Below are 10,680 nucleotides of genomic sequence, written 5' to 3'. Positions count from 1 at the left end.
TTTGCAGGCACTAGAATAGCAATTCTTTAAATATTAATTTTATCCTTTTAGAAGAGTATAGAGTCTTTTTGTAGATTGAAGTTGCGAGCAGTACTGTTATCTCTTTCACTTTCACTTCTCATATATTTTCTCTTTCCCCCTAGTTTTCAAACTCTCCCTTTCCATTTTTAAGTCAATGTCGCTCTGCATCTCTTTTTAACAAATTGTTCTATCTCTTTGCCTATCACAGTTTGCAATTTTTGATGTAAATCTTTTGATAAGTATATTAGCAACCGATTTGGCCAAGTCGATTCAGTTGCCTAGTAAGCTAGATGTAAACTATGGTAATAATTAATTACTTTTGCCTTACTCTGTATTTAATTTACTCGTTTTTATTGTAGAAGTTAAATTTATGGCGCTCAAATTTAAAGGAAACCTTGCTGTTAGTATTTTTCTGTTTGGAGTTATGGTCACTCTAACTTATTAAAGTGCGCACGCTCTCTTAAAAATGAGTAAATATGTTTTCCACTTTTTGCCCTTCTCTTCGCGTCTTCTAAGGTGAAACGGACACGAAAAAAGGAGCAGATTTTGTGGCCCGTTAATTAAAAATGTGTAAGTGAATAAAAACCAGGTGTCCAATGGAATTCCGCATCGGTCACGACATGGCCTACTAAATGTCTGGGAGGAGGCGGGGGGCACGGCCAGTGGAATTGATACTGCTTACGCCATTTTATTTTTATTTTGGAGCACCCAGCCACCCACTCAGAACACCCCCCCTCCACACCCTCACACTGTGGGCTCAGCTGATAATCCAAATTGATTCCATTTCCAGTGCCACTCTTTGGGACCATGCCGAATGGCGTCAGTTTGCCAAATCATCCGAATTTTCTTAATCAACTAGCAGCTGCAATATCCACCACAACAAACACAACAATACCTGGCGGCGGAGGAGCAGGTGGCGTCGGGACATCATCAACATCGCCCAATAACAAACAGTCCATCAGCAAAATGAAACCAACAAATGCGGCGGCAGCAGCGGCGGCAGCTGCAGCAGCAGCAGCAGCAGCAATTGCCAACCAGACCCAAGGTAGTGCTCCCATGGATCTGGAGAATGAAGGCGAATTGGATGGCTTGGAGACGGTGGCTGCAAAACCTGTAGATAAGCTTGCCAATACCACAACACCCACCACATCGTTGAGCCTGCCCGATGCCCAGCTCTATTTAAATGGTCTGATGCATACGCCATCTGGTTATCTATATTTTCCTGCAGCTGCCCAGAATCCGGGGCCAGGAGGCACACAGCCAACAGCTGGTCAAACGGCAGCAACGGCGGGTGGTGCAGGAGCGGCAGGTGGTGGGGCAGCAGCGGTTAGTGGACCAACTGGTACTGCTGGTGGCGGTGGCTCAGCGAATGCCAATGCCCAAATGTTAATGGATCCCACGGCCATGATGGCAGCGGCAATGCAACAAATGCAACATAACTATGCCGCTGCCGGCTATGCAGCAGCAGCGGCAGCAGCTGGCATGCCCACCGATGGAGTGGGCGTGGCTGTAGAGGCTGCTCTAGCCGGGGGTAAGCCAATTTCGCACATTCCTTTAATCGGTGTAAACTGAAAAATTTCCCTTCTTCTCTGTCAGATGCACCGGCTGGCCTCAAGGAGGTGATCAAGACCAAGAATTGCATACTCTTTCCACCCAATCCGAATGCCCCGCCACCGACAATTCGAGAACGTCCGCCCGGTTGCCGGACTGTGTTTGTTGGCGGTCTACCCGAAAATATCACCGAAGAGGTGATACGTGAAATATTCGAATCCTGCGGCGAAATCACCACCTTGCGCATGTCCAAGAAGAATTTCTGTCACATACGCTATCGCCATGAAACGGCCATCGATCGAGCTATATATCTGTCGGGCTATCGTCTAAGGATATCCACCCTGAATGAGCCCCCGAATTTTGGTCGCCTGCATGTGGACTATGCCCAGGCGCGGGATGATCAATATGATTACGAGTGCAGGCAGCGGCAATTGCAACGCGAGCAGAGGCATCGCGAACGCATGTCCCTGGATCGCCTACGCTCCCAATCTCCTCCGCCCATACCCCATTATACGGATCATGAGGCCACAGCCGTGGCGGAGCATTTGAGAAATAATGAGACTTTTGTAAAGGCCATCCAGACCATAACGGCATGGTTGGAGCGAGGGGATTGCACCAAGCGCAATGCGAATGTCTTCTATTCGATGATCCAGAGCACTCATGCCCATGTGAGGCGTTTGCATACGGATAAGCTGCAACTGGAGGAGGATTTACGCAAGGCCAGGGAATGCTATCGCAAGCAAATGGGCACCATGTCCACGCAATGTAAGTCATTAACGTTAATGCGGGAAGGGGATTTCATTTATTTGGGGGATTTATGGGGGCACAGATCCTCCCAATCATTCCTGGTTGTGTAGTTTTTTTTTCCTTCTATAGTTTTGTTTTGCGGGGGGCAACTTGGAGGGGGCAACTTTTGAGATGCGCCGCGGTCCAAAGCAACCAACCAATTTATTTTGTAATTTTCCTGTTAGAGTCTTTACACACACACACACACACACACACCACATGCGCCACACCCTCCCACCCACATACACACACACACACCCACACACATTTCTACTAGCAAATTTAGTCATTGCTCGACATAAAAAGTAATCACTACAAAAATTCAAAGACAGAAGCAGGTAAAAAACAAATAAGTCCAGAACGGAAATATTTGTGTCCACTGTGCTGGACACATACACATAGACACATATCCTCACACACACACACACACACTTCTTGCTCTTTCTTTCTCTCGCTCTTGCTCTCTCTCTCGCTCACTCTCACTTTCTCCATATCCTGTCTCTGTCGGTGTGAGACACAACAAAATTAACATAAAATAACACACACAGCCCGATCAAAATTTGTATTGTTGCTCCATCTCCAATGAGTGACGTCCTTTACAAGGATTTCTCTACCATAAATCCTTTGATTTTTCTTTTGATATTGAAGTATGCACAATTATCTCAGTTTATAAATCGATTCCTGATGAAAAAAGTAATTCAAAAAGTATTTCGTACAAATTAATAATCTCCCATCATTCAATAAACTTTCTTATTCTTCAAACTGCAGAGTTCTGTAGTAATCAGTGTTTAAAAACGATTTTGACAAATAAGCTAAGCCAAATAATCGAGATAAATGACATCGATATCGATATCATTCCTCTTGTTAACGAATTTATATATACCTACAATTACAGTCGACCGATTCGAAATTATTACTTTTCTGAAAAAAAAAAACCTAATTATATACAGTTGGACCCCGATTATTCGGGCTCCCATTAACCAGACACCCCTATTATCCGGGATGAAGTTGAGTTTGTTCCATTGTCACTGTTAACCGTGATTAGCTCTATTATCTGTGATTTGAAACGAACATTTTTTTCTAAAATTTCAAGTACGAAATACGTGGAAATTTTGCTCTCGATTTACCGGATTTTTCAATTTTCCGTGATTTTCAACTGTATTTGAAACAATAAAGTATATATTCAGATATTTTATTGTCCATACAAGGATGGACTTATAATAAACCAAAATAGGTGACATCTGATTGACAATATTGTAAAAAAAACATTGAATTTCCTTTTAAAGTAAACAAAATGAAAGAATCTTCTAAGAAAGTCTTTAAAATATAGCTAAACGATTTGTAAAGATTAAAATTTCTAGCTTATCCCAGCAAAAATTATAATTTAGCTTATGCCAATTGTTTAAAAATGCAAAGGAAACTTTTAAAAATTAATAGAAACTTCTTGAAAATACAATTTCATACTCAATGTGAGAATCCTTTGACAGAATTGTTTCACTCATTGCTTAGAGAAAAAAGCAGACGATATAGTTTTTAACGGCCTGCGTGATCGAATATCAAAGGTTTGTAAACCCATCTCAAACAAACGATTAAATTGTCTTAATTGTAGTCATTAGACTAAAACTCGGATCAGACACCCAAAAAAAAAGAGAAAAACCAAAACCAAATCTCCCAATAGGTAAAAGAACAAATGTTGTATTCACTCTAGATTATATCTACTCTATATATTCAATTAACTAATATACCAACTATACCTATATAAATATATATATATATATATATATTAAAATATATATATACTACTACATGCTATGCAAGGGTCTCTGAAGTAGAGTTCTTTGATTTTTTATATATATTTTTTTTTTTCAACATACATATATATTCATAAATATATATAAATATTCTCTATATCATTTGTCACTCAGTTTGTTTTCTTCTTTTAATATACATAAATATATACGTATATATGATTTTTTTTTTTTTAATATTTTTTCGAAAACAAAAAAATTGGTTTTGTTTGTTTGTTGTAATTTTGAAAGTCAACCAGAACAAAATGCAGTCTAGTCTAAATAAAAAGAAAAGAAAAGATAAAATAGAAACAACAACAAAAAACAACAATCTACCCTCTGTCCTCCCTTAATATTATTATATATTATTGCATTATTGTTCAGTCACTCAGATTGAAAAAGTGTTCAATGCCGCTAGTCACAAGAAGGTTTGGGACCATTTCACCAAAGCCCAAAGAAAAAACATCGATCAATGGAAGAAATTAGCCACGGTACGTACAAAAATGTTCAACAAACCAAAAAAAAAAAAAAAAAACTAAATAAAAAACACACAAATGAAAAAACAGAGAAGATAAAAACAAAAACCAAATGCTTAAATTTGTTGTAGAAATTCACCCTCCAATTATGTTAGTCTAACATTTTGTTATTCTCTCCATTATATCTTTGTTGTTGTTATCGCTCTGTGTGTTTGTTGTTGTCGTGCATGTGCTGTCGGTCTGGGATTGGATTGGGATTCGATCTGATCCAATTCGATCTAATCTGATCTGGTCTATGGTCTTCTTATCATTTAACTAAACAACATTTGGCACTCTTTTTTTTTTGTCTGATTTCAAAGTTTAATTAGTTGTTAATTTCTTTGGGTTGTTTGCACATTAATTTGGCTTTTGACGTCACTTAACACACACACACACATACACACACACTCACATGTATGCTAAATGTTTTATATATAACAATCATTATGTATTTTAACAATTAACTTGACATTAGTAATTCGTAAGTTAAATCTCATTAAGTTGCAGTTTTGTAAATAATTTTTGTAGCATTAGAATTTATACAATTCTTGAAAAACTTGTTATCAAATCTATGCAACTTAAGGAATTAAAACTATATCACAGATATCATTAAAAAGAGCCAATTTTATATCAGCAATGGTTTTTTTTTAGACTTTTAATTGGTCAATTGATTTAAGCTTGATATTTCGTATATTGGACTTTATGCCATCAATCTTGAGACTCATATTAAGAATTATTAAAGATTTAGAAGACTTCATGTTAATAATTTCAAAACCCACCTTAAAATAAAGGTGCCTAATTGAAAAGTAATAAGTTCTTAATATTATAGTAAATACTTTAGAGTGAGGAACTTATTGGAGACATAAAGAGACTAGAGTCATTTACTATATATTCCGATTTATAACCGATTAATTTACCCTTTTTTATTGCATAAATTTGTTAAAAAGTTTTTCATTTTGGCTTAGACTTTAATTAATTTCATTTTAATGACGCTTTATAGTAAATATTAAATATAGTATTTCTTTTATTAGACTTTTAGATTTTAGTATAACTCCCATACAAAACATTCTATCTCTTAAACTTTAACGTTTGCTTTTCATTTATATATTTTAAATAAGCTTTTACTACTTACTACTTTATAACCATAAAACGTATAAAAAAAAAACTATATAGATTAAAATGACCAAAGAAATTTGCAAATTTTTAAAGGGCGATGACTAGAATTCAATTTATAAACAAAGCGTTCCGCGATTATAATTTCAATTGACTTTAAAAATTCTAAATGAAAACGTTTAACAGAAAAAATTGCTTTAAAACGCTATCTATTAAATCTTTTATACCTAAAACTTTTCTTTATAAGCTAAAATGAAATCGGAAATTTAACAAAATTATAGAAAATGGAACTAATAAATAATTTTACTTACATTTTCTTATTTCACTAAAATTTAAAGCAGTTTGAATTGGCCAACGATTAAATATCTAAAAATACAAATGTCCGACTTAAAGCATAATATAATATAATTTTAAACAAAACTTGATCCTTTATCCACTTTAGATCTAGAAGATATATCTTGCTTTCTAAGCATAAAATATATTTCTAAAAAAAAAGAGTTCAAAAGTTTGCAAATTTCAAAGTTCATTCACTGCATTTGATGGGTTCTTGCAGAGATTAAAAAAATTAAACCAAAAACGAAATCATAATTTTAACAAAGACAAATCAAAAATATTTAAACAAAAAACTATATAGAAAACCAGAAACAAAATGAAAAAACAATTTCTAAAGCTTATTTGTATAAGATGTGGCCGAGGTAAGTAAGTAAAGCAAAAAAAAAAAACGAGTGGACCAACAAATCTAAAGAGAAATTTAGTCTGTCAGAAAAAGAAAATATATATATATACAAAACCGAAACTAATTAAGAAAATTCAATGCATTTTTAATACATTATATATACATATATATGATATATATACAAAGTTATATATATAAATTATATAGCTAGGTTATGTACACACTTTCCTTTATTATTATTATATTATAATTTATTCCTTTTTGATGATGAAGATAATGAAGATGATGATGAAAATGATGATGTTGATGATGATGATGATAATTCCTATACCTAAGAGTTTTCAATTTCAAGCAGCAAAAAAGGCGATTTAAAAAACAATATGACGAGAATTTTAATTTAATTTTTGATCATTTTGATCTCAATGCTCAATGCAGGAACTGCGCACAGTGCAAATCGACGATGATGAAATGGAAATCTCTGACGATGAGCGAGACTATGAAAGCAGACGCAGTGGCAAACGTACACGCTACGATAGTGAAGGTCTCAAAGTAAGTGAATTTGATTTAATTAGACATATCAATTAACTAGAGATTCGTTTGATTCAAACCCAGGATGAGAATGATTCACTGCGCTGTCAACTGGAGGCCATACGGCATGAGATGTCCTTGGAGCGCAGCGATTATGTGCAACGTGAGAAGCAAATCAAAGTGCTGCAGGAGACCATAAGAAATATGCAAACCCAATTGCTGCAGACCAAATTGCGTGAACAGAAGGATACAAAAATTATTGATCAATTGGAAAGGAATCTCAAGGATGCGGGCGTTAAGCAATTGCTACTAAAAACCAAAATAAAAGAGACTGTCGATAAGTTAAAGGATCGTGAGGCGAATAGTGCCAGTGCCTCGAATGCTTCCAATCTAGATTACAATAGTAGCAACAATGCGGAAGATGAAGACGACGACGGAGATGATGATGATGACGACGATGATGATGTTGTCGCCGATGCCAAGCTAGCAGCTCCTTCACATCCACAACAGACAGTTGAAATGGAAATAATTGATATAGATAAAGTTGATGATGATGTGCGCATTATAGAGCATCAAAGTGGAGTTGTTGAAATCCATGAGATTGAAGATGATGAGAAAGTGGAAACGGCATCAGCTAACACATCTCCAGCAGCTGCAACTATAGCTGTGACTGAAGCAGAGCCAAAGGCAAATGCAATAGATATATCAAAGGCTGATAAATTGGATACTGAAGCAAAGACTGCTGCTGCTGCCACACAGGAAGAGACAACCATTCAAGAAGTAAGTCATTTTCAAATATATATCATTCCAAATCGTTATTCAAATTGTCTGTTTTTCTGTCTGTTTTACAGAGCAATGGCTTCAGATCGTTGGCTCTGTCGGAGGCAAAAGTTATTGCATTGACTTCTGCCTATTTAGTTTTACATCCCCATGGAGCTGAAATCTCTAGCATTTGCAACTATTTACATGAAATGCTTCTTAAATCGGAACTGGAACTGAAAAGCCATACTGATCTTGCCAATATACTCAAAAAGTATACAAATCTATTTAAATCTGAACTAACAAAATGGAAATTTTGTGGTTTTGCGGAATCTTAGTGAGAATACTTTACCTCTCTCTATGAGGCGGAATGATAGATTCTTGACTATATGATCCCCCCCACAGTTACACAGATTACTAAAACCAACAAATACAAATGATGAATGCTTTAATTAATCTATATATGTATACATATTTACTCTATGTTGAAGATGAAGAATGAGACACAGAGACATAATGTTTTAAATGCAATCACAAATGCAAAATGTGAGAGACCAGTTCCAAATTTTATGGGCAAAAATACTAATTATAGTTAACTAAATCTCTAATAATCGCAAGATTATTGGTCTGATGGAATACACCACAAATGAAATACAAACGACAAAGAAAACAAAACAAAAAAAAAATGAACTACCGTTTCAATTATTTAAACAATTACGCTTAGACACTTAAGCTACATTATACACATACATACATACATATATATATATATATATATATGTGTAAATCAATTTATAGAATGTAAATTATTTATGCAAGACACACAAAACACATATACATACACATACATACATACTTAGATATTGCAAAAAGAATGTTGCTTACTATTTATGTTTATGAGATTATGAATGGAACCAATAAATCTAAATACTAAAACTTTAATCAATTGAAGAACAATTTTCAGAATATTGTGAAAAAATTTCCTGCAAATTTTGGCATAAAACTGAAATGCCAATTTAAGTAAGGACATCATTTTTTTTTTTAAAGGTCCAAAAAAACTTAGTTGCAAAGTGTTTTTCGAGTTGTAAAAGAAGGAACAATTTTTACTTGAATCGTAAAACCTCGTAAGTGTAAATAAAACTAAATTTGATATTATTGAAAGGCAGAAAAAGTGAAAATGAAAACAAAATTTAAATGAAAACATTTTGTTTTAGTTTTTGGTGGACAAATGTTTTGAAATTTATCATCAAGCGTAGAAATTTGTAAAAAAAAAAAAAAAAACTTTCCTATCTCGTTTTTTGCAATTAAAAACGATTCTTACTACCAGTAAAAAAAAAGTCTTTATATGTCTAATCAAGTTAGATCTTGTTAAATACTTTTATTTAAGGAAATCGATCAATTTGGAACAAAAATCGTTCCAAGTTTTAGGGGAAAAGTCTCGGTTTTGGGGGGAGGAGGAAATTCTACCTTATTCCCAAACGACGATCTGCCACTTTAAAAGTATAGATATCTCAATTTTCAAAAAATTATGCAAATTTTTGAATAAAAATAACCCAATCAAATCATTTATAGCTCAAAAAAGTTGTATCCTATATTAGCACAAATATTTTATTCGATGGTAAAGAAATTTCTGTTTTACATAAATAAAACTTAATTTTATTTTGTACTTATTTGCAGGGACCGCAAATAATTATTATTTCTCAAATGTTTTTCGAAAACATCATTGATATAATATTTGTTACAAGAACCCTCAATGATAATTTCTATTTTTGTCTTTAAAAATCAAGAATAACTTTTAGTTTAAATTTTAATCAAACCTTGCAATTTAGCCGGCTCGAGGTCAATCTTTTATTTTTAATTTTTACTTCTTTCCTTAAGGCAAAACTGTTATTTTTGAAAAAAAAAAAAAAATATATATATAATAACTTATTTGTACTTTTATTTTGTGATTTTTAACCCTAAACCAAAAAAAATCGCGAATATTAATTACTATATTAAAAGTTTACAAAAAACCAGAGGGCCGGGGCTGACTTCGACCGCCTCAAAGTTTGTATACCCTTGCAAGTTTTTTGTTACTCTTTTCTCACCTGTAGCCGTAAAACTGGAAAAATATTTTAACGCAACAACGGCCTACCTACCATCTTACAATTAGCTTAGCAAATAACGAAGTTATTGATGAAAGTCACTGTTTACCACCGATCATTTCTATGGGAGCTATATGATATAGTCACCCGATCTTGGTTAAATTCGGCACAGTCATTAACAGATATATTAAACTGACAAATGTTTAATTTGAAAGCAATCGCGTCAAAAGTAACAAAGTAACGGACGGACACTATTCAAACTCGTCTCGTCGTGCTGATCAAGAATATATATACTTTACATGGTCGGAGATGCTTTCTTCTATGCGTTGCATACTTCTGACCAAAATTAATATACCCTATTTGCAAGGGTATAAAAATTAAGTTCTCAGTTTCTTTTTAGCTGTCGTATCGTAAATTTTTTGTTTAAAATAGAAGATGATGTGAATAGGGATTCCGGGAAAAGGAAAATAGCCCAATCTTCATTCATTGAATTCAAATTATGAACTGATTTTATTTAAAGAATTGTTGTGTATATAAATGAATTCTTAGACTCTAGGCGACAATTGTTCTTAAAAATACTTATTCTAATGACCCACGTTTTCGGGGTTTGAAAATTGTTTATATTTCATGCTCAGCGTTTTCCACAGAGTGTGGATGAATGTTTTGTTTGGTTTTAAGCAATAATTGTCATATGAATCTTTATGACTTATTTTTGTGTTATGTTTTGGTTTCGTTTTGTATATTTCTTGGGGCATCTGATTTGGTGAAGCCATTTCAGATGAACACGATGTTTAATCTTAAACATGATATATTCTTAATATTTATTATATTTAAATTTCTATTCACTCGAATAAAATAAT

The 10,680-nt window shown here is 34.0% G+C and overlaps 1 protein-coding gene across 2 annotated transcripts; it reads left to right on the top strand.

The window, feature by feature from the left end:
* Nucleotides 1-484: 484 nt before the first annotated feature.
* LOC6639363 (ecto-NOX disulfide-thiol exchanger 2) lies at nt 485-8,491 on the top strand. 2 transcript variants are annotated; one of them, XM_023181596.2, is made up of 7 exons: nt 488-591; nt 812-1,552; nt 1,618-2,337; nt 4,530-4,636; nt 6,885-6,998; nt 7,062-7,757; nt 7,829-8,491. In XM_023181596.2, exons 1-7 carry the CDS (start codon nt 588-590, stop codon nt 8,072-8,074), a joined length of 2,628 nt encoding a protein of 875 aa, XP_023037364.1. In that variant the 5' UTR covers nt 488-587; the 3' UTR covers nt 8,075-8,491. The 2 variants fall into 2 exon arrangements, with proteins under 2 accessions (XP_023037365.1, XP_023037364.1); XM_023181597.2 differs by lacking the exons at nt 4,530-4,636; nt 7,062-7,757; nt 7,829-8,491 and having other exon boundaries at nt 485-591; nt 6,885-6,944.
* The last annotated feature ends 2,189 nt before the right edge of the window (nt 8,492-10,680 follow it).

The sequence above is a fragment of the Drosophila willistoni genome, assembly GCF_018902025.1.
Source record: "Drosophila willistoni isolate 14030-0811.24 chromosome XR unlocalized genomic scaffold, UCI_dwil_1.1 Seg144, whole genome shotgun sequence".
Lineage (NCBI taxonomy): Eukaryota > Metazoa > Arthropoda > Insecta > Diptera > Drosophilidae > Drosophila > Drosophila willistoni.
The sequence above is the reverse complement of the archived record's forward strand: the minus strand, read 5'-3'. Positions and strand labels throughout refer to the sequence as shown.